Source organism: Scyliorhinus torazame, chromosome 12, assembly GCF_047496885.1.
Source record: "Scyliorhinus torazame isolate Kashiwa2021f chromosome 12, sScyTor2.1, whole genome shotgun sequence".
Classification (NCBI taxonomy): Eukaryota; Metazoa; Chordata; class Chondrichthyes; order Carcharhiniformes; family Scyliorhinidae; genus Scyliorhinus; species Scyliorhinus torazame.
Window position 1 is genome coordinate 151,256,781 of NC_092718.1, and position 23,368 is coordinate 151,280,148.

The window sequence follows — 23,368 nt, forward strand, 5'->3', positions numbered from 1 at the left end:
GGGGCTCAAGGAGACATTAAAGACCCAGGAGACAGAGCTCCATGTGGTGGAGCAGAAGGTGACAGATATTGAGGACGAGATCCTGGGCCTGGCGGTTAAGACACAGACGCACGAGGCACTTCATAAAAAGTGTACTGAAAGGATCGAAGCCCTAGAAAACGGAGCGCGAAGGAAGAACCTTCGGATACTGGGTCTCCCTGAGGGTGTGGAAGGAGTGGACTGTGGAGCGTACGCAAGTACGATGCTGAGCTCACTGATGGGTGCTGAGGCCCCTACGGGCCCCTTGGAGGTGGAGTGGGCAAATCGGATTCCGGCGAGAAGACCAAAAGCGGGAGAACCACCCAGGGCGATAATCGTGCGATTTTACCGCCTTAAGGATAGAGAAGAGGTCCTGAGATGGGCTAAAAAGGTGCGGAGTAGCAGATGGGAGAATGCAGTGGTACGGGTATACCAGGATTGGAGTGCGGAGGTGGCGAGAAGGAGGGCGAGCTTCAACCGAGCCAAAGAGGTGTTGCATAAAAGGAAGGTGAAGTTCGGGATGCTGCAGCCGGCAAGACTATGGGTCACGTATCAGGAGAGACACCATTATTTCGAGACGGCGGAGGAAGCATGGACCTTCATCAAAGAAGAGAAATTGGATCGGAACTGAGGGACTGATGCTGCAGGAAATGTTATTGTTAATGTTACGGTGGAAGTTAATTGAGAAGTAAACAGGGAAGGGGGGAGACATTGGGGAAATGTGGGCGCCGGTGAGGGGGGAAAGACGGGACATAGTTGGAGAATGGGGAAGGGGAGGGGGAGGGGAAAGGGAGCTGCGCCATAAGAGGCGGGTCAGGTAAAGGGATGTTCCCACACCAGAAAGAATAAGGCGGGAAGACAGGCGCAAGGCGGATGGGAGTTCCCCACATGGGGGGGGTCGAGGAGTGAGCAGGAGTAGCCGGGGTCAGTTGAAGTCAGCTGACTTACGGAAGTAATATGGGGGGAGCAATCATGCTAGAAAGAGATCTAGCGGGGAGGGGAGGAGGGAGGGGGAAGGGGGGGGGGGGGACAACTGGGTTGCTGCTGCGGAAATCCAAAAGGAAATGGCTAAAGAGTGGGTGGGCGGGGATGGTGTGCGACGCTGGGGGAGCGAGCGGGAGCGCGGAGGCGGGATATGGGACTGGCCTAGAGAAGGTAATGGCTAGTCGACACGGGAGGGGGGCAGGTAGCCCCCTAGTGAGGCTGATCACGTGGAACGTGAGAGGCCTGAACGGACCGATAAAAAGGGCCAGAGTGCTCGCGCATTTGAAAGGACTAAGGGCAGACGTGGTTATGCTCCAAGAGACGCACCTAAAGGTGGCGGACCAAGTTAGGCTAAGGAAAGGATGGGTGGGACAGGTGTTCCACTCAGGACTGGACGCAAAGAATAGAGGGGTGGCCATTTTGGTGGGGAAACAGGTCGCATTTGAAGCAAAGAACACCGTAGCAGATAGCGGAGGTAGATATGTAATGGTGAGTGGCAGGCTGGAGGGAATGGAGGTCGTGTTGGTTAACGTGTATGCCCCAAACTGGGACGATGCGGGATTTATGAGACGGATGCTGGGGCGTATACCGGACCTGGAGGTAGGAAACTTGATTTTAGGAGGGGACTTTAATACGGTGCTGGACCCGGGGCTAGATAGATCCAGCTCAAGGACCGGAAGAAGGCCGGCAGCGGCCAAGGTACTTAAGGGGTTTATGGACCAAATGGGGGGAGTGGATCCATGGCGATTTCTTAGACCTAGGGCTAGGGAGTTTTCCTTCTTCTCCCATGTCCATAAAGTGTACTCCCGGATAGATTTTTTTGTTTTGGGAAGGTCGTTGATCTCTAGGGTGGAAGAAGCTGAGTACTCAGCCACAGCGGTTTCGGATCATGCCCCACATTGGGTGGACCTGGAATTAGGAGAGGAAAGGGAGCAGAGAACACTCTGGCGATTAGATGTGGGACTGATGGCGGATGAGGGAGTGTGTGCAAGAGTGCGGGGGTGTATTGAGAGATATCTGGAGGTCAATGACGACGGCGAGGTCCCTGTGGGAGTGGTATGGGAAGCACTAAAAGCGGTGGTCAGAGGAGAGCTGATCTCCATCGGGGCCCACAAAAGGAAAACAGAGGCCAAGGAAAGGGAAAGATTACTGGGGGAGATTTTAAGGGTGGATAGGGAATTTGCAGAGACCCCGGAGGAGGAATTGTACAGGGAGAGGAGACGACTCCAGACGGAATTTGACCTTGTGACCACCAGAAAGGCGGAGGTACTGTGGAGGAAGGCACAGGGGAGGAGGTATGAATATGGGGAAAAGGCGAGTCGCCTGTTGGCTCATCAATTGCGAAAGAGGGCAGCAGCGAGGGAGATAGGAGGAATTAGAGACGAAAGGGGAGACACGGTGCGAAGGGCAGGAAAGATAAATGAGGTGTTCAAGACCTTCTATGAGGAACTGTATAGGTCTCAACCCCCAGAGGGAGAGGAGGGGATGCGGCAGTTCCTGGACCAATTGAGGTTCCCGAAAGTGGAGGAGCGGGTGGTGGTAGGCCTGGGGGCACCGATTGGGGTGGACGAGGTTATTAAGGGACTGGGAAGCATGCAAGCAGGGAAGGCCCCAGGACCAGACGGGTTCCCGGTGGAGTATTACAGAAAATATGTGGACTTGTTGGCCCCGTTGATGGTGAGGACGTTCAATGAGGCCAGGAAAGGGGGGACTCTACCCCCGACGATGTCGGAGGCGACAATATCATTAATTTTGAAGAGGGATAAAGATCCGTTGCAGTGCGGGTCCTACAGACCCATTTCATTGTTGAACGTGGACGCCAAATTGTTGGCAAAGGTACTGGCATCGAGGATAGAGGACTGTGTCCCGGGGGTGGTGCAAGAAGACCAGACAGGGTTCGTAAAAGGGAGACAACTGAATGTTAACGTGCGACGACTATTAGGGGTGATAATGATGCCCCCAGTGGAGGGGGAGGCAGAGATAGTGGCGGCAATGGACGCAGAGAAGGCATTTGATAGGGTGGAGTGGGAGTATTTATGGGAAGTGTTAAGGAGGTTTGGGTTTGGGAACGGGTTTATTAGCTGGGTTAGACTTCTTTATGGGGCTCCAACGGCAAGCGTAGTTACAGGTCGACATAGATCGGAGTATTTCCGACTATATAGGGGAACAAGACAGGGATGCCCGCTGTCTCCATTGTTGTTCGCGTTGGCAATTGAACCTCTGGCCATGGCGTTGAGAGACTCCAGGAAATGGAGAGGGGTGATTAGAGGGGGAGAAGAACACCGAGTCTCGTTATATGCGGATGACCTATTGTTATACGTGTCGGACCCAGCGGGGGGAATGATAGAGGTTATGCGAATTTTGAGGGGGTTCGGGGATTTCTCGGGGTATAGGCTAAACATGGGGAAGAGTGAATTATTTGTGATACATCCAGGGGACCAGAGTAGAGAGATAGAAGGCTTGCCTCTAAGGAAAGTGGAAAGAAACTTCCGATACCTGGGGATTCAGATCGCTAGGAGCTGGGGAACCTTGCACAGACTTAATCTGACACGGTTGGTAGAACAAATGGAGGAGGACTTCAAGAGGTGGGACATGCAGCCTCTATCGCTGGCGGGCAGGGTGCAAGCAATTAAGATGATGGTCCTCCCGAGGTTCTTATTTGTATTTCAATGTCTCCCTATACTAATCACTAAGACCTTTTTTAATAAAATAGACAGGAGCATCACGAGCTTCGTGTGGGCAGGGAAAGTTCCGAGAGTAAGGAGGGGGTTCCTTCAGCGTAGTAGGGACAGAGGAGGATTGGCACTACCGAACTTGGGCGATTACTATTGGGCCGCCAATGTGGCAATGATACGTAAATGGATGATGGAGGGTGAGGGAGCGGCGTGGGAAAGACTGGAGAGAAAGTCCTGTAAAGGGACGAGTTTAGAGGCGCTGGTGACGGCGCCGCTACCGATCTCACCTAAAAAGTTTACCACGAACCCGGTGGTGGCGGCAACATTGAATATCTGGGGACAGTGGAGGCGACAGAGAGGGGTGCGGGGAGCACTGGTGGGGTCCCCAATCAGGAACAACCATAGGTTCGCCCCAGGAAGAATGGATGGAGGATTTCAGAGCTGGTTCCAGTTGGGAATTAGGAGGGTGGGAGATTTATTTATAGATGGGACTTTTGCGAGCTTGGGAGCATTGGAGGAAAAGTATAAGTTGCCCCGGGGAAATTTCTTGAGATATATGCAGGTGAGGGCATTTACTAGACAACAGGTGAGGGAATTTCCATTGCTCCCGACACAGGGGATACAGGACAGGGTGCTTTCAGGGGTGTGGGTCGGAGAGGGCAAGGTGTCAGAGATTTACCGAGAGATGAGGGAAGAGGGGGAGGTGTCGGTGGGCGAACTAAAAGGAAAGTGGGAAGAAGAACTAGGGGAGGAGATAGAGGAGGGTATGTGGGCTGATGCCCTAAGCAGGGTAAATTCCTCTTCCTCATGCGCCAGGCTTAGCCTGATTCAATTTAAGGTGCTACATAGAGCACACATAACGGGAGCAAGATTGAGCAGGTTCTTTGGAGTGGAGGACAAATGTGGGAGGTGTGGCGGGAGCCCGGCAAACCATGCACATATGTTTTGGGCGTGCCCGGCACTGGAAGGGTATTGGAAGGGAGTGACGGGAGTGATTTCGCGGGTGGTGAAGGCCCGGGTCAAACCAGGCTGGGGGTTAGCTCTATTTGGAGTTGCGGAAGAGCAGGGAGTGCAGGAGGCGAAAGAGGCCGACGTTGTGGCCTTTGCGTCCCTAGTAGCCCGGCGCAGGATCCTACTCATGTGGAAGGAGGCGAAACCCCCCGGACTGGAGGCCTGGGTAAATGATATGGCGGGGTTCATTAAACTGGAGCAGATAAAGTTTGCCCTGAGAGGATCGGCTCAAGGGTTCACCAGGCGGTGGCAGCCATTTCTCGACTACCTAGGGGAACGTTAGAGGGAAGACAGATGACCAGCAGCAGCAACCCAGGGGGGGGGGGGGGGGGGGGGGGGAGGGGGGGGGGGGGGTTTAGTTTAGGTCAAAGATAAAGGGGTTTTGTTACTTGTGTATTGTTTAAAATTTCTGTATTGTTATTGTTGCGTTTGCTTTGTAAGAGGGGAAAAATTGTTGTTTGGGAAAAAATTTTCAATAAAACATTTATAAAAAAAAAAACATGGTTCCCTCACTCGACCATCTCTTCCCTGCCTGATAGGGACATACATATCAAGGACACGTAGCACCTGTTCCTTGAACAAGTTCCACATTTCACTTGTGTCCTTCCCTGACAGCCTATGTTCCCAACTTATGCACTTCAATTCTTGTCTGACAACATCGTATTTACCCTTCCCCCAATTGTAAACCTTGCCCTGTTGCACGTACCTATCCCTCTCCATTACTAAAGTGAAAGTCACAGAACTGTGGTCACTATCTCCAAAATGCTCCCCCACTAACAAATCTATCACTTGCCCTGGTTCATTACCAAGTACTAAATCCAATATTGCCCCTCCTCTGGTCGGACAATCTACATACTGTGTTAGAAAAGCTTCCTGGACACACTGCACAAACACCACCCCATCCAAACTATTTGATCTAAAGAGTTTCCACTCAATATTTGGGAAGTTAAAGTCGCCCATGACTACTACCCTATGACTTCTGCACCTTTCCAAAATCTGTTTCCCAATCTGTTCCTCCACATCTCTGCTACTATTGGGGGGCCTATAGAAAACTCCTAACAAGGTGACTGCTCCTTTCCTATTTCTGACTTCAACCCATACTACCTCAATAGGGTGATACTCCTCGAACTGCCTTTCTGCAGCTGTTATACTATCTCTAATTAATAATGCCACCCCCCACCTCTTTTACCACCCTCCCTAATCTATTGAAACATCTATAACCAGGGACCTCCAACAACCATTTCTGCCCCTCTTCTATCCAAGTTTCCGTGATGGCCACCACATCGTAGTCCCAAGTACCGATCCATGCCTTAAGTTCACCCACCTTATTCCTGATGCTTCTTGCGTTGAAGTATACACACTTCAACCCATCTCCGTGCCTGCAAGTACTCTCCTTTGTCAGTGTTCCCTTCCCCACTGCCTCATTTCACGCTTTGGCATCCTGAATATCGGCTACCTTAGTTGCTGGACTGCAAATCCGGTTCCCATTCCCCTGCCAAATTAGTTTAAACCCTCCCGAAGAGTACTAGAAAACCTCCCTCCCAGGATATTGGTGCCCCTCTGGTTGAGATGCAACCCGTCCTGCTTGTACAGGTCCCACCTTCCCCAGAATGCGCTCCAATTATCCAAATACCTGAAGCCCTCCCTCCTACACCATTCCTGCAGCCACGTGTTCAACTGCACTCTCTCCCTATTCCTAGCCTCGCTATCACGTGGCACCGGCAACAAACCAGAGATGACAACTCTGTCTGTCCTGGCTTTTAACTTCCAGCCTAACTCCCTAAACTTGCTTATTACCTCCACACCCCTTTTCCTACCTATGTCGTTGGTACCAATGTGCACCACGACTTCTGGCTGCTCCCCCTCCCCCTTAAGGATCCCGAAGACACGATCCGAGACATCCCTGGCCCTGGCACCCGCGAGGCAACATACCTTCCGGGAGTCTCGCTCGCGACCACAGAATCTCCTAGGGCCGCTAGGGCCTTCCCCCTGTAGGTCATCCCCCCCCAACAGCATCCAAAACGGTATACTTGTTTTGAAGGGGAACGGCCACGAGGGATCCCTGCACTGTCTGCCTGTTTGTTTTTTTTCCCCCTGACTGTAACCCAGCTATTCTTGTCCTGTACCTTGGGTGTGGTTACCTCCCTGTAACTCTTCTCAATCACCCCCTCTGCCTCCCGGATGATCCATCTTCAGCTCCAGTTCCCTAACACGGTCTTTGAGGAGCTGAAGTTGGGTGCACTTCCCACAGGTATAGTCAGCGAGGACACCAGTGGTATCCCTCACCACCCACATCCTACAGGAGGAGCATGCAACTGGCCTAGCCTCCATCCCCTCTTACCTTACAGAATATAGCTGCCGTGTGGACTAACTAGATCTCCGCCCTCCGACTCTGCTCCCAGTCAGCTACACTTTCTGTAAACTCCTGGCTCTCTTCGCACTCTTTGCGGAAATGTCGGAAACAAAATGAAAGGAGCACCTTACTCCCTCCTCACCTAACTCCCTCGGTCACCAAACTCTTACTATAGCACTCAAAATGCACCAAATTCAGCACTCCCTCGGTCACCAAACTCTTACTATAGCACTCAAAATGCACCAAATTCAGCACTCCCTCGGTCACCAAACTCTTACTATAGCACTCAAAATGCACCAAATTCAGCACTCAGTGCAAACCTGCTAGCTATAGAGCCGTTGGCAATTTCTCTGAAAGCCTCAAGGGGCTGGTCGGGGGGGGGGGGGGGGGGGGGAGCACAGAGTCTCGCTCTATGCAGACGACCTGCTTCTGTATGTATCGGACCCAATAAAGGGGATGGACGAAATCATGAGGATTCTAGGGGAATTGGGCCGGTTTCCGGGGCATAAGCTAAATATGGGGAAAAGTGAGATGTTTGAGGTCCAGGCAAGGGGACAAGAGAGGCGATTGGGGGAGCTGCCGTTTAGATTAGTGGGGGGAAGCTTTAGGTACCTAGACATTCAAGTGGCGCAGGAATGGGACCGGCTGCATAAATTAAATCTGGCCCGACTAGTAGACCAAATGAAGGACGATTTTCAGAGGTGGAACATGCTTCCGTTGTCATTGGCTGGGAGGGTGCAGACGGTGAAGATGACGGTCCTCCCGAGATTCCTGTTCGTGTTTATGTGTCTCCCCATCTTTATTCCGCGGTCCTTTTTTAAACGGGTCAACAAAGTGATCACTGGCTTTGTTTGGGCGGACAAGGAAGGTAATGCTTGAGCAGAGTCGGGGAGAGGGCGGGCTGGCGCTGCCAAATTTTAGTAACTATTACTGGACAGCAAATATAGCCATGATCAGGAAGTGGGTGGTGGGGGTGGGGTCGGCATGGGAACGTATGGAGGCGGCTTCATGCAAGGGCACCAGTCTGGGGACATTGGTAACTGTGCCTCTGCCGTTCCCGCCGGCACGGTACTCCACCAGCCCCGTGGTGGTGACGGCCCTGAGAGTCTGGGGGCAATGGAGGAGACATGTGGGAGCAGAGGGAGCATCTTTCTGGACCCCAATCTGTAACAATCACCAGTTTGCCCCGGGAAGTATGGATGGGAGGTTCCGGATAGGTAGGGTTAAGGGGATAAGGTAGGGGAATGGGCCTAGGGATACTCTTTCAGAGGGTCAGTGCAGACTCGATGGGACTCTTTCTGCACTGTATGGATTCTATGGATCAGAAGCAACTACTGCTGTGAGGAGCAGAAAAGAAAATCTGTTTTTGTGTTAGCAGCCAAGCAGGAAGCTGGTGAGAGCTGGATGTCTATTCGAAGAGAAGAGGTTAGGACAGAGAACCTTTGGCCATGTAGCGAACAAGGAGTCACTCTGGTGGGTCTTGCTGGTGGAAGTCGAATAAAGAGAATGTTGATGGGTCAAGAAAAGAAGCAAAGAAACAAAAGATGTGCCTAGAGTAGGCATATTGCTGACTGCAAGCAAATAGAAAAGAAAATACGAAACAGGCAAAGGAAACAAAATGGGCACTGAGATTATGGTCTGCTTCCCTTTGGAATTGGAAGACTAATTAATAGCCATTTGGGAGAATAGAACTTGAGTATTGCTGAAGAAAGAGACATACAATGAAAGCTTTTTGTCTTGCATTCATCAGAATAGCTTGCAAGGGAAATCCAACAGTAGCCAAGGGGGACAAAGGGGTGAGGACGACAATATCTCCACCAGTCAATCAGCACACTTTTCTTATGCAGCATAAATTGTTGTTCCCATTACTGTTGGAAATTTCTTGTGGGCTATCCAGATGAGTGCAAGATGAAAAGCTTCAATACTATGGGTGTGATTCGGTGGACTGCAGTTAAAGTCCGCTGAACGGCACGTTTAATGGGGTGTTTCTCGATGGCTGGAGTGAGGACGAGCAGGAGTAGGCCATCTGGCCCCTCGAGCCTGCTCCATCATTCAATGAGATCATGGCTGAACTTTTGTGGACTCAGCTCCACTTTCCGGCCCGAACACCGTAACGCTTAATCCCTTTATTCTTCAAAAAACTATCTATCTTTATCTTAAAAACATTTAATGAAGGAGCCTCTACTGCTTCACTGGGCAAGGAATTCCATAGATTCACAGCCCTTTGGGTGAAGAAGTTCCTCCTAAACTCAGTCCTAAATCTACTTACCCTTATTTTGAGGCTATGCCCCCTAGTTCTGTTTTCACCCGCCAGTGGAAACAACCTGCCCGCATCTATCCTATCTATTCCCTTCATAATCTTATATGTTTCTATAAGATCCCCCCTCATCCTTCTAAATTCCAACGAGTACAGTCCCAGTCTACTCAACCTCTCCTCATAATCCAACCCCTTCAGCTCTGGGATTAACCTAGTGAATCTCCTCTGCACACCCTCCAGTGCCAGTACGTCCTTTCTCAAGTAAGGAGACCAAAACTGAACACAATACTCCAGGTGTGGCCTCACTAACACCTTATACAATTGCAGCAGACAGTCTTAAACTCCATCCCTCTAGCAATGAAGGACAAAATTCCATTTGCCTTCTTAATCACCTGTTGCACCTGAAAACCAACTTTTTGCGACTCATGCACTAGCACACCCAGGTCTCTCTGCACAGCAGCATGTTTTAATATTTTATCATTTAAATAATAATCCCTTTTGCTGTTATTCCTACCAAAATGGATAACCTCACATTTGTCAACATTGTATTCCATCTGCCAGACCCTAGCCCATTCACTTAGCCTATCCAAATCCCTCTGCAGACTTCCAGTATCCTCTGCACTTTTTGCTTTACCACTTATCTTAGTGTCGTCTGCAAACTTGGAGACATTGCCCTTGGTCCCCAACTCCAAATCATCTATGTAAATTGTGAACAGTTGTGGGCCCAACACTGAACCCTGAGGGACACCACTAGCTACTGATTGCCAACCAGAGAAACACCCATTAATCCCCACTCTTTGCTTTCTATTAATTAACCAATCCTCTATCCATGCTACTACTTTCCCCTTAATGCCATGCATCTTTATCTTATGCAACAACCTTTTGCAACACTAGTAGTAACTGTTTGGAGCAGAAAGTGAAGCTATTGGAAGTGGCTATGATTTGACAGATAGGATGGAATCAGGTTGAATCAGCAGTGCTACCCAGATAACCACAGAGAAGTGAAAGGCATTGATGGAGGATGGTGTGAACCAAGAGCTGACAAGTTGGATTTGACAGGAGATAGGGTTGCGTATCTTCCATAGATGGTCTGGAGTCTCCAGGAATTGAAGGTCACTCTCCAGAACACTGCTGTATAGGATCTTGGAGAAAAATAATCCGGACATAAAAAAAGACTGGGGGTGGGATTCTTCAATAATGAGGCTATGTCCCCACACCAGCATCTAAACGCAGGCGTTTCACTCTGGACTTTCCTTAATATCGTCCAGAGTGATTCTCCAACCTACAGGGTGCTAGCAGGGCACGGAGTGCTCCTCGCAGCTCTGGTTGCGTATACGGGGCCCTGTAGCTCCGGTCGGGAGTCCGCGCATGCGCACGGTGCTGCCCGATCGCCTGCCTGGCAGTCTGTGAGGCCTCCCCCGGTGAAGGATCCCCCCGCCAGGACGGCCGCGGACTGAGTCCGCAGTTGCCACCGGCCGTTCCTGACAGGCAAAACGTGGTTAGCACCATGCCATCGGGAACTCGGCCAGTTTTCCTCGGAGAATCACCGTGGGGGCCTCTGTCAATGGCCCCCTGCCTGACCCCCGACGTAGACTGCGCGCGATTCGTGGCGATTCTCCGGGGACCGGAGAATCGCGGGAGCAGCGCGGATGGGATTTCGGCGTAAGCGCCCATTCTCCGCCCCCGCGCTGTTCGCAATTTTGGCGCGGAGGCTCAGAGAATCCAATCCTGGGGGTGTTTTTGTCATTTTCTTTGGCAATTTCTCCTTACTAGATATAAAAATATGGGAAAAGGGGAAAAAAGACTGCTGGCTGACAGTCAGGCATCATCCAATTGAGGGGTGGCATAGTGGTTAGCACTGCTGCCTCACAGTGTCAGGGACCCGGGTTCAATTCTGGCCTTGGGTGTTTGTGTGGAGTTTGCACATTCTCCCCATGTCTGCATGGGTTTCCTCTGGGTGCTCGGGTTTCCTCCCACAATCCAAAGATGCACAGGGGCACTAAATTGCCCCTTAGTGGCCAATGTGCAAAGGTAGGCCTGGGTAGGGTATTCTTTTGGAGGGTCTGTGCAGATTTGATAGGCCGAATGGCCTCCTTATGAACTGTAGGGATTCTATGATTCCAATGAGTTTTTTTGCTTTCCAAATGCTGCAGGAAGGCAGTGCGTCACAAAGATGGATGTGTTGGCTGATGGCTGGAGCGTGTGGGCTGGTCATGGCAACCTGCAGGAATACATTAAATCACAATCGGCGACCTTAAGTGGATGGGTCAGCATGATCAGGATGGACCGAATGCCCTCCTTCTGCGCCTTCACTAATTCGAACACATCCCACCACACCGTGTATTCTACTCACCAACTAAATATAGGTAAATAGGCTCTGTCAGTCTGGAGTACTTGGTGCACTGATTGAACAAATTATAGAGCTCCGTTGCTTCGCAAAAGATGATTCCGGCCATTACAACAGTGAAGGTGAAAACAATGTGGGCGTTGATCACTCTGCTCCAGGCTTACCCACGGTTCCCAATGCTGCTGTCTCTCCCCGCTCCACTGACTCTCAACATCTCCTTAGTTACTGCAGCGTTGAGTGGTCGCCAGGAAGTGAGGTCACGGAAATGGGGTGGAGTCCACCATCTACGCGCTTGCTCAAGGAGCACTGGTGCCTCTGCGATGATTGACAGTCAATCCGGCCATTCGGGAGGGCCCTGGCTCCGCCACCAGGGGCGGGGGTGGTCTCTGCGCCTCAACCGAACCGCGCGCATCACGTGACCGGGATGGGGGCGGCGGGCAGCGCTGATTGGTGGATGGGCGGCGGGCCAGCAGGTTAGGGTGCGCACGGCGCCCGGACGAGTCCTTTAGCTGGAGGTCGTTGGAGTCACTGATTGCTCAGGGATCGGCCGCCGTTCGAGATGTTGTCCCGCGTTGTCAGGCCCACAGTCGCCGCACTCGGCAGGAGTTTCTCCGTCTCCTCGCAGGTGAGAGACGGGGTCCCGGGCGCTGAGAATAGAGGGGAACGGGAGCCCCACCGCTCGAGGACTGGGCCTAAGAAGGCGAGGAGTCCCATCTGTAACAGGGTGCACCCGGTGCTAGGGGCGGGCGGCATCCTCTTGCTGGAATTATTCTGGTTTCATCCCTGTTGTTGACCTTCGTTTGATTAACCTGCGGCTTCCAGCCCTGTTTCGTCTTGATTTTCCGAAAGGTTGCAAGCCATGAGGAAATGGCTAGCATGTTCCTAAATGTATGTATGGGCAGTACGGTGGTGCAGTGGTTAGCACTGCAGTCTCAGGACGCCGAGGACCCAGGTTCCATCCCGGCTCTGAGTCACTGTCTCTGTGGAGTTTGCACATTCTCCCCGTGTTTGCGTGGGTTTCACCCCCACAATGATAATCTATGCTTAATCTAGGACAAAGGTTTGGCACAACATCGTGGGCCGAAGGGCCTGTTCTGTATTTTTCTATGTTCTAATCCAAAGTTGTGCAGGGTTGGGGGATTGTCCACGCTAAATTTGCCCCTTAATTGGAAAGAATGAATTGGGTACTCTAAATTTATGTTGTAAAAATGTTCCTAAATGTTAGGCAAAAGAGGTCAAATAGATTGCAACCTTGACCTAAACTTGTGAGCTACTGCCATCTATTTCTGCTTGTGTGTCGGTCCCAGTATTCTCAAGACATGGCAGAACTGTAACTTGGGGTGCTTCCCCGAGTAGCACAATGTTCAGCACTACCTGTTGTAATATTTACGGGCTTGTGAAAGAATGTGATATTTAGCAAGGGGCAGGCAAGTTTTCGGGAGGACTGGATCCAAAGACGGTGTTGAAGGCCGGCACTTTTGAATACTGATCTGAGATGAAAGGTTTCTGGGTTCAAGTCCTACTCTAGAATTCTGAGCATAAAACCCAATTCAATGCTGCATTGGTGCTGTTGTTTGGATGAAATGTTACATTGAAGCACCATCTGCTTCCTCAGGTAGAAGTAAAAGATTCCATGTTCCGATCGTGAAGAAGTGCAATGAGATCTCCTGGCCAATATTTATTCTTTGATCAGCATTGAGTAAAAAATGATAATCTGCTCATTATCACATTACTGTTGTGGGTGTTTGCTGTATAAAATCTGACTGCATTTCCTCCATCACCCTTCAAAAGTACTTAGTTGACTGTAAAACACTTTGGAACATAAGTGAGATTCATGGGGGAAATAAATGGCTCTAGTAGCTAGAACACTGGATAATCTGCACCCTGTCCACCTGGGATTGGGTACTGTAAAGCTACTAGGAAATGGTTGGGGAAGTGGCTAGTGACTCATCACTTATTCAGTGCTAGTTCACACTCTTGATTTGGTTTACAGATCGCACTTCAACTTTAAGCTATGAGTTTTCTATCTCTAGGTGTGTCTTTGACTCCTAGACATGAAATGCATTTCTGTTGTGATATTTTGTAATTGCTTTTTAATCTATGCAGGCAGAAGTAATTACAATTTTAGTTTCTTTAATAGCAAACTAGTATAACCTCAGTTGTGATCTATATTTCCAAACTTCAGTTTTCTTGCAAAGTGTTCCACATTTCTTATTAAGAGTATATATTACTGAAATGTGCTTCCTGGTAGGTTGACTGAAACCATGGCACTAGCTATTACCATGTTCAGAGGCTGTTACTCTTTAAAGAGAGCATGCGTCATCACCCACCCAATCTGCGGTTTGAGAATAATTTTATATTTATGCAAAGCTACTGCAAAGAGTACAAGACTGCTGAAATATGGCTGTTAATTTACCTTTTCATCACCTGTTGCACGGTAGCACAGTGGTTAGCACTGTTGCTTCACAGCGCCAGGGATGTGGGTTCGATTTGCTGCTTGGGTCACCGTCTGTGCAGAGTCTGCACGTTCTCCCTGTGTTTGCGTGGGTTTCCTCCGGGTGCTCTGTTTTCCTCCCGAAAGACGTGCCTGTTAGGTGAATTGGACATTCTGAATACCCGAACAGGCGGCAGAGTGGCGATTAGGGGATTTTCACAGTACAAAGAACAACAAAATGTACAGCACAGGAACAGGCCCTCCAAGCCCGTGCCGACCATGCTGCCCGACTAAACTACAATCTACACTTCCTGGGTCCGAATCCCTCTATTCCCATCCTATTCATGTATTTGTCAAGATGCCCCTTAAATGTCACTATCGTCCCTGCTTCCATCACCACCTCCGGTAGCGAGTTCCAGGCACCCACTACCCTCTGTTTAAAAAAAAAAAAAAAAAAAAAAAAAAAAAAACTTGCCTCGTACATCTACTCTAAACCTTGCCCCTCTCACCTTAAACCTATGCCCCCTAGTAATTGACCCCTCTACCCCGGGGAAAAGCCTCTGACTATCCACTCTGTCTATGCCCCTCATAATTTTGTCGACCTCTATCAGGTCTCCCCTCAACCTCCTTCGTTCCAGTGAGAACAAACCAAGTTTATTCAACCGCTCCTCATAGCTAATGCCCTCCATACCAGGCAACATTCTGGTAAATCTCTTCTGCACCCCCTCTAAAGCCTCCACGTCCTTCGGGTAGTGTGGCGACCAGAATTGAACACTATACTCCAAGTGTGGCCTAACTAAGGTTCTATACAGCTGCAACATGACTTGCCAATTCTTATACTCCATGCCCCTGCCAATGAAGGCAAGCATGCCGTATGCCTTCTTGACTACCTTCTCCACCTGTGTTGCCCCTTTCAGTGACCTGTGGACCTGTACTCCTAGATCTCTCTGATTTTCAATACTCTTGAGGGTTCTACCATTCACTGTATATTCCCTACCTGCATTAAACCTTCCAAAATGCATTACTTCATTGCAGTGTTAATGTAAGCCTACTTATGACCCTAATAAAGATTATTCTACCCAGATAATGAGCAGAATGGATAGGAATGGGATGTGACTTGCAAGCAGATCTCTGCCTTGTGTCTCGCATGAGTTCTGGTTGTGGGATATTTCAGTCACTATGTGGGGTACGGCGAGAGCAGAGTTAGCTGGTTTATTCATGCATTCCATACATGCAAGGGGAAGTCCTCCTCTCGGAATCAATTTTTACCGCAGCTATGTTTATATTTCTCCCTTGAAGAAGGCTACGTAACACAATGCAGAGTTTTTGAGAATGTTATTCTAGCTAAGCCAATTAACAATCGTATAATTCAATCAATAAGTGTTTGTGTGGCCATATTGTTCCAGCTGACCCAATTAATGGCCACATGGGGATTTCAAACTTAGTACTTCACTATCATCTTTTATAGAATTTCAATGACTTAAATATTCTGAATTTAAGAGATTTAAACGTCAAAGTAAATTCAAACTTCTGAGACTATTTATTTAATTATGATCTCAGTGCAGATGAACTGTGTTGATCTTTGCCTCTGCTGCGAAAGTTAAAATTGTTTTTCCTCAGTATTTATCATTGATTGACTGACTATATCTACATTAAGTGATGAGGAAGGGGCTTTGGTAAGTTTGGATTGGGTAAGATATCTGGACTATCTAGGCGATGAGAGAAGAATTAGAAACGGCAAACTGGATTCAGGATTTCACAAAGGTGAATCCTGTTTGGCAAAATTGGTTGTTTAAAGAAATGACTGATCTGCAAAATACTGTGGATGTAGAATACGCAGAAAGTCTTTGCCTCTGGGAAAAGATTGTGGTGTTGAAATTTGCGTTTAGTAACTTAGTACGCGGGAGAAAACAGTGCAGATTTAACCTCCGCAATTAATGGTGGATGTTCTGATGACACTAACTTTCCACAGGTCTGAATGTTTTAAAATTTTCTATCTTTATTTTAGAAGAGGATAGTGAAGCCCCACAGGACCTGCTGCTCACTATGTAGATTGCTGATTTGGATGTGGGGCTCGTAGACGTGCTCTCCTTGTTTTCAGGCAATATTAAAATAGGAGGGACAGTGACCATTCTGAGAGATACTGATGGTAGGTAGAATGAGCAAAAATTGTGAAGTACACTTCCATTGTGAGGTGGTGCGATTGTTTATTGTATATAAAAAAAATGAACACAGTTGAATGGGGAAAGATGTGCAAGGCAGTGGGACTGTGGGGATGAAGGTCACAACATTAAGAGCAGCCCCTTGAATTAGATGCAGCTATCAAAAATAGTAAATGCATAATAGATTTTATGACAGATATGGAATATAAAAATAGAGCTTTATTGTGAATCTGCATCTGACTGTGGTAAGACAGCAGATCATGTACATCTGTACAAGTCACGGGTGGACTGCTGACCTTATTTCATGCCCTAGAGAAAAGCAGTTGAGGCTGTAAAGGGCACGGGGAGGGGGTTGACAATTGAAATTGGGGCAAATTTGAAGAATGGGTTTCTTGAGGACTCTCCTTTACATGCATGGCCTGCATGAATAAACCAGATAACTACTCTCATTGGACCCCACATAAGGGGAAAAGCGATAGAAATGGGGCGATGGAACAGGGACTCACCTGGAGGATCAAGCCAGACAGGTCTGTTTGATGCTCTCGATATATCTTGGGTATTTAAATATGTGCTGCAAGTATTTGATATGCAAATTATTATTAGCAATCAACCCACCAATCTAAATATAGCTTACATTTTTACTTGCTGTGGTATCCAGCTCACTTGTCGGGTTTCTTTGGAATGTATCTCTTCTTACCATCTGGATCATTCAGAAATGCTGGCTAGGGACGTTTGCATTCCATCAGTAACTGCTTACAATTTAGCCTTCAATTTTCAATGACCGTAATCATTTGTCTGCTGGTAATGTTGTTTTCACATTTCAAAATCATGTCGTCTTCTATTTAGTTGACTGGGCCCTATAAAAGGTACCAGTTTGAATGGGCACGGAGGACATTGCATGCACTGTGATCCTGCAATCCAGTGGACTGGAAATTTTGCTGTTTCAGTTACTGTTTTTGGTTACTTGCATAAAAGTGAATATAATTCCTTTCAATCGTGTGAGATCTGTCCTGGATATCCAGTGGCATATTGGGTATGTTTTCTTTTCATCCTTTTGAGACCGTTTGATGTTGGATTATACAATCTGAGCAGAAGTATAGCCTCGCGTGTGACACCAGGAAGTTGCCAAAAATCGTACAGGTATCATACTTTGTAAGAAACAAATTCTGAAGCAGCGATTTAAACATTGATTCGGTCTTTTCTAAACATTTCTGTCACCAGTTCCAACAAGACCATTTGAAATTCTTGAGAAATTAAATTATTGGCTTTAGTCTGTATGATAGTGTTTTCTGGCTTAGCACTGGATAGGAGCACTTTCTGGACAGCCCATACAATCTTCAGTGTAAAATATTGCAGTAAAAGGCCGACTGCTGTGCCTGTGGAAAGACTGCTCCTATTCAGAGCACATCGTGCTGACATGATGGTTGCAATTTGTGAGCAGGATTCTCCTAAGTAATTTAGTGAGTCCCACATTTCTAAGGATTGTCTTGCTTTAAAACTGTTAACATACTATCATGGACTGGTGGGAGTTCATAGGGTTGAATCTCAGCTATTCCAGGATTCCACAACAAGGCAGGTCAAGAATTGAGCTCGAGGGCCATGGAGCAGTAAGTCTAATTCTTGGGTTGAAAGTGACTCCTGGCTATCATGGGCATTCGTATCTTACATGTATGGAGATGGGTCAAATATATCAAGTACAATTGGTGTAGAGAGGAATGTGCCTTAATCTTTACATCACAGAGAAAATTGCACATATCCTGGCTCGTGTAAAGTTAAATGGACTTCAAAAAGAGTGTTCAACTAGCATATAAAATGCTGCTCTTGAGGATGCACAGATAGAAAAAAAATTAGACAGCAGCCATTTAAAATAAAGAGTATATTGCAGTTCATGTCCACAGTAAAGTAGAAAATGGAGGGAGCTTGATTTATAACATTTCTTTTTAATGTTATTTAAGCTCACTGATCCACACAGACAATTGGTTGTTATTGGACTAATAATCCAGAGGTTTGAACTAATAATAATACTGAGTGTTAGCATTCAAACCCTGTGAGCGTTTAAGAATTTGAATTAAGTTTAAAAAAATATATATATTTTTATTCAAATTTTTTACATATTTTCAACAAACCCCCCTTACAGACATAAGAAAAAACAAAGACATAAATAAACATCTTATAGCTATGTCACGTATTCCCCCACTATACAAGCCCCCACTATACAAACGATAATAAGCACAAAATACCCCGCCCCCCCTGGGTTGTTGCTGACCACCTCCTAACGCTCCACTAGAAAGTCTAGGAACGGTTGCCACTGCCTGAAGAACCCTTGCACAGATCCTCTTAAGGCAAATTTTACCCTCTCCAATTTAATGAACCTTGCCATGTCGCTGATCCAGGCTTCCACGCTTGGGGGCCTCGCATCTTTCCACTGTAGCAAAATCGTCCACCGGGCTATCAGGGACGCAAAGGCCAGAATACCGGCCTCTTTCGCCTCCTGCACTCCCGGCTCGTCAGATACCCCACATAGTGCTAACCCCCAGCTCGGCTTAACCCGGGTGTTCACCACCGTAGACACCGTCCTCGCAATACCCCTCCAGAACCCATCCAGTGCCGGGCACGCCCGGAACATGTGGGTGTGATTTGCTGGGCTCCCCGAGCACCTCCACACCTGTCTTCCACCCCAAAGAACCTGCTCAGCCTTACCCCTGTCATATGCGCTCTGTGAAGAACCTTGTATCAGGCTAAGCCTGGTGCAAGAGGAGGAAGAATTAACCCTACCAAGGATGTCTGCCCATGCACCCTCGTCTTATCTCCTCCCCAAGCTCCTCCTCCCATTTACCCTTTAGCTCCTCCACCGAGGTCGTCTCCTCCTGCATCTCCTGGTAGATTGCCGAGACCCTGCCCCCTCCAACCCACGCCCCTGAGAGCATCCTATCCTGGATCCTGAGTGCTGGAAGCAGCGGGAACTCCCTCACCTGCCGTCTTACAAACGCCCTTACCTGCATGTACCTGAAGGCATTTCCTGCCCTGTGCCAGCTCAGGAACCCTCCATCCATTCTCCCTGGGGCAAACCGATGGTTCTCCCGGATCGGGGCCAAACCAAAGCCTCTACCTCACCCCTCTGGCGTCTCCACTGCCCCCAATTTTTCAAAGTCGCCACCACTACCGGACTCGTGGTGTACCGAGTCGGCGGGAGCGGCAGCGGTGCTGTCACCAGTGCTCCCAGACTCGTTCCTACACAGGATGCCATCTCCAGCCTCTTCCATGCCGCCCCCTCCCCCTCCATTACCCACTTGCGTCTCATCGCCACATTGGCAGCCCAGTAATACCCACACAGATTAGGTAGCGCGAACCCTCCTCTGTCCCTACTCCGCTCCAGAATCACCCTTCTCACCCTCGGGGACTTTTTCGCCCACACGAATCCCATGATGCTCCTGCTGGCCCGCTTAAAAAAGGCCTTTGGGATCAGGATGGGGAGGCACTGGAATATGAAAAGGAAGCTCGGGAGCACCGTCCTCTTCACCGACTACCCTACCCGCCAGGCAGAGTGGCAGCATATCCCACCTTTTAAACTCCTCCTCCAGCTACTCCACCAGCCTCGAAAGTAGAGCTTGTGTAGGGCCCCCCAGCTCCTGGTTATCGGCATACAACGATACCTGGTGTGTGTGTCCCCGGACCAGCCCCCTCCAGTTCCTGGACTCCCTTAGTGCCATAGGCAAAGGCTCAATTGCCAATGCAAATAGCAAGGGGGATAGGGGGCACCCCAGCCTCGTCCCCCGGTACAGCCAAAAGTATTCCGACCTCCTCCGATCCGTGGCCTCACTCGCCACCGGGGCTTCGTAGAGTAGCCTAACCCAACGAATGAATCCCTCCACGAACCCAAACCTCCTCAACACTTCCCAAACGTACCCCCATTCCACTCTATCAAAGACCTTCTCCGCGTCCATCGCCGCCACTATCTGCGCTTCCCCCTCCACTGCAGGCATCATGATTACGTTAAGGAGCCTCCGCACATTGGTATTCAGCTGCCTTCCCTTAACAAAACCCGTCTGGTCCTCGTGAATCACCCCCGGGACACAGTCCTCAATTCTGGTAGCCAACAGCTTCGCGTCCACGTTGAGAGAGATTGGCCTATACGACCCACACTGTAATGGGTCCTTGGCCCGCTTCAAGATCAGCACCCTGGACATCGTCGGGGGTAGGGCACCCCCTCACTCGCCTCATTGAAAGTCCTCACTAATAGAGGGCCCAGCAGGTCCATGTACTTCCTGTAAAATTCCACCGGGAACCCATCTGGCCCCGCCTGCATACTCCCCAGCCCCTGAGTCAGCTCCTCCAGCCCTACCGGTGCCCCAAGCCCAGCCACCTGCTCCTCAGCCACCCTCTGGAACCACAGCCGATCCAAAAATCGACGCATCCCCTCCCTCTTCCGTTGGGGGCTCAGACCTATACAGCCCCTCATAAAAGTCTCTAAATACCCCATTTATTCCCACCGCACTCCGCACCGTGTTCCCCCCCCTTTATCCCTAACTCCCCCAATCTCCCGCTTCCGAAGCTGGTGTGCCAACATCCGGCTAGCCTTCTCCCCGTACTCATACACCGCCCCTTGTGCTTTCCTCCACTGCACCTCTGCCGCCTTGGTGGTCAACAGGCCGAACTCGGCCTGGAGGCTTCGTCGCTCCTTGAGTAGTCTCTCCTCGGGGACCTCTGCATACCTCCTATCCACCCTTAAAATCTCCCCCACCAATCTCTCCCTCTCTCTCCTTCTCCTTGTGGGCCCTAGTGGAGATTAGCTCCCCCCCCCCCCCCATTATCAAGCTCCCTGCCTCCAGGTCCGGAATCTGGCCCAACATGCGCCGCATAAATCCGGCATTGCCCTGTGGGCGCCTAGATGTGGGCATCGTCGGGGCATATACATTAACTAATACCACCCGCACCCCCTGCGGCTTACCACTCACCATCACATACCTACCTCCATTGTCTGCCACGATGTTCAGCGCCTCAAACGACACCCGCTTCCCCACCAAAATCGCCACCCCTCGATTCTTTGCGTCCAACCCCGAGTGGAAAACCTGCCCTACCCACTCCTTTCTCAGCCTAACCTGATCTGCCACCCTCAAATGCGTCTCCTGGAGCATACCCACATCTGCCTTCAGTCCCTTCAGGTGCGCGAACACACGGGCCCTCTTGACCGGCCCGTTCAGGTATCTCACATTCCAAGTTATCAGCCGGATCAGGGGGCTTCCTGCCCCCCGCCCCCTTCCCTCCCGCCGATTAGCCATCCCCTTTCTAGGCCAGTCACGTGCCCGCGCCTCCCGTACTCTCCATTTCCCGCAGCAGCAGACCCCCGCCCCGACTATCTCTCCGAGCTCCAGCTCCCCTTTGGCCAATGCAGCAGCAACCCAGTTCTCTCTCCCCCCCCCCCCCTCCCCCAGCTGCGTTGCTCCCCCCATAGCACTCCCGTAAATCAGCTGACCCCGCAACTCCATCGATTTCCCCCCCCCCCCCCCCAGGTGTGGTAGTCTTTCTCTCCTCCTCCCCCCCCACCCCACCCCTCCTGTCCATCAGCGGGCGTTCCTCTCCAACACCGCCCTGGCCCTGCCCCCTTCCTTCCCTGGCGCGGGAAAAAGCCCGCACTTTCCATCAAACCGGCCCCGCCCTCTCTGGCGCAGCTCCCTTTTGTGGCCTAATCCCAGTTCCCCCACCTCGGGCCTTCCATCTCCCCCTCCTTCCAACCACCGACGCCCATATTATCACAAAATCGCCACTTTGAACCATTTCACCCTACCCCACCCAGCACCCAAGAAAACAATACAGTACAGAACATCCCCCAAAGCACAGTAACCAATGTAGCCCCCCCCCCCCCCCCCCCCCCCCCCCCCCCCACGGCGACCGACCCTCACAACCGACACTCTGTCCGTATCCAACTTTTCGGCCTGAATAAAGGTTCACGCCTCCTCCGGCGTCTCAAAGTAATGGTGCCGGTCCTCAAACGTGACTCTCAGTCATGCCGGCTGCAGCATCCCGAATTTCGCCCCCTTCCGATGGCGAACCGCCTTAGCCCGATTGTACCCGGCCCTCTTCTTGGTCACCTCCGCGCTCCAGTCCTGGTATATATGGACCTCTGCATTCTCCCACCTGCCACTCCGCTCCTTTTTTGCCCATCTTAGGACACACTCCTTGTCCACCAAGCGGTGGAACCGCACCAATACTGCCCGCAGCGGCTCGTTAGCCTTGGGCCTCCTCGCCAGGACTCGGTGGGCCCATCCAGCTCCAGGGGCCCCGGGAAGGCACCCGCGCCCATCAACGTGTTCAGCACCGTGACCATATATGCTCCAGCATCCGACCCCTCCACTCCCTCCAGGAGACCCAAAATCCGCAGGTTCTTCCTCCTCGACCGGTTCTCCGTGTCCTCGAACTTCTCCTGCCATTTCTTATGCATCGCCTCGTGCGCCTCTACCTTCACCGCCAGGCCCAAGATCTCGTCCTCGTTCTCCGAGGCCTTTTGCCGCACCTCCCGGATCGTCTCCCCTTGGGCCTTCTGGGTCACGAGCAGCTTGTCTATCGAAGCCTTCATCGGCTCCAACAGCTCTGCCTTCAATTCCATGAAGCAGCGCTGGAGAAACTCCTGCTGTTCCTGTGACCACTGCGCCCACGCTGCCTGGTCTCCACCCGCTGCCATCTTGATTTTCCTCCCTTGCACTTTTCGCTGCTCCAAAACTACTATTTTCACCGCTCCACTCCTGGTCCAATCCATACAGTGCCGGGAAATGTTACTGTCACCTTCCCACACTGGGAACCGTCGAACAAATGCCGCTGAGGGCCCTAAAAAGAGCCCAAAAGTCCGTTTCTGTTGGGAGCTGCCGAACGTGCGACTTAGCTCCGCATAGCCGCAACCGGAAGTCTTGAATTAAATTTTTCACAAGATGGATTCAGTAAGTGGTCATGAAACCATTAGTTTGTCATAAAAGTCCAACGGGTTACCAAATTTTTTAAGGAAGGAAATTTGCCATTGTACCTGGTCTGCGACTCCAGTCTCATACCAATGTGGTTGACTCTGAACTGCCTTCTGAATTTGACCAGAAAGCCACTCCTATGTGTTAAACTGCTACCGGCAGTTCAAGAGGTTG

The 23,368-nt window shown here is 50.2% G+C and overlaps 2 protein-coding genes across 3 annotated transcripts in view; one reads left to right on the forward strand and one right to left on the reverse strand.

Moving 5' to 3' along the window:
- Window positions 1-11,877, reverse strand: part of styxl1 (serine/threonine/tyrosine interacting-like 1) — an 87,404-nt gene extending 75,527 nt beyond the window's left edge. Inside the window, exon 1 of one of the 2 annotated variants that reach the window (XM_072469195.1) lies at window positions 11,652-11,877. In XM_072469195.1, coding sequence (XP_072325296.1) covers window positions 11,652-11,754 — 103 coding nt within the window. In that variant the 5' untranslated portion in view covers window positions 11,755-11,877. The remainder of the gene's footprint in view (window positions 1-11,651) is intronic. The other variant, XM_072469196.1, reaches the window with a different exon arrangement.
- A 215-nt stretch (window positions 11,878-12,092) lies between these two features.
- Window positions 12,093-23,368, forward strand: part of mdh2 (malate dehydrogenase 2, NAD (mitochondrial)) — a 31,977-nt gene continuing 20,701 nt past the window's right edge. Inside the window, exon 1 of the mRNA XM_072469197.1 lies at window positions 12,093-12,270. Coding sequence (XP_072325298.1) covers window positions 12,205-12,270 — 66 coding nt within the window. The 5' untranslated portion in view covers window positions 12,093-12,204. The remainder of the gene's footprint in view (window positions 12,271-23,368) is intronic.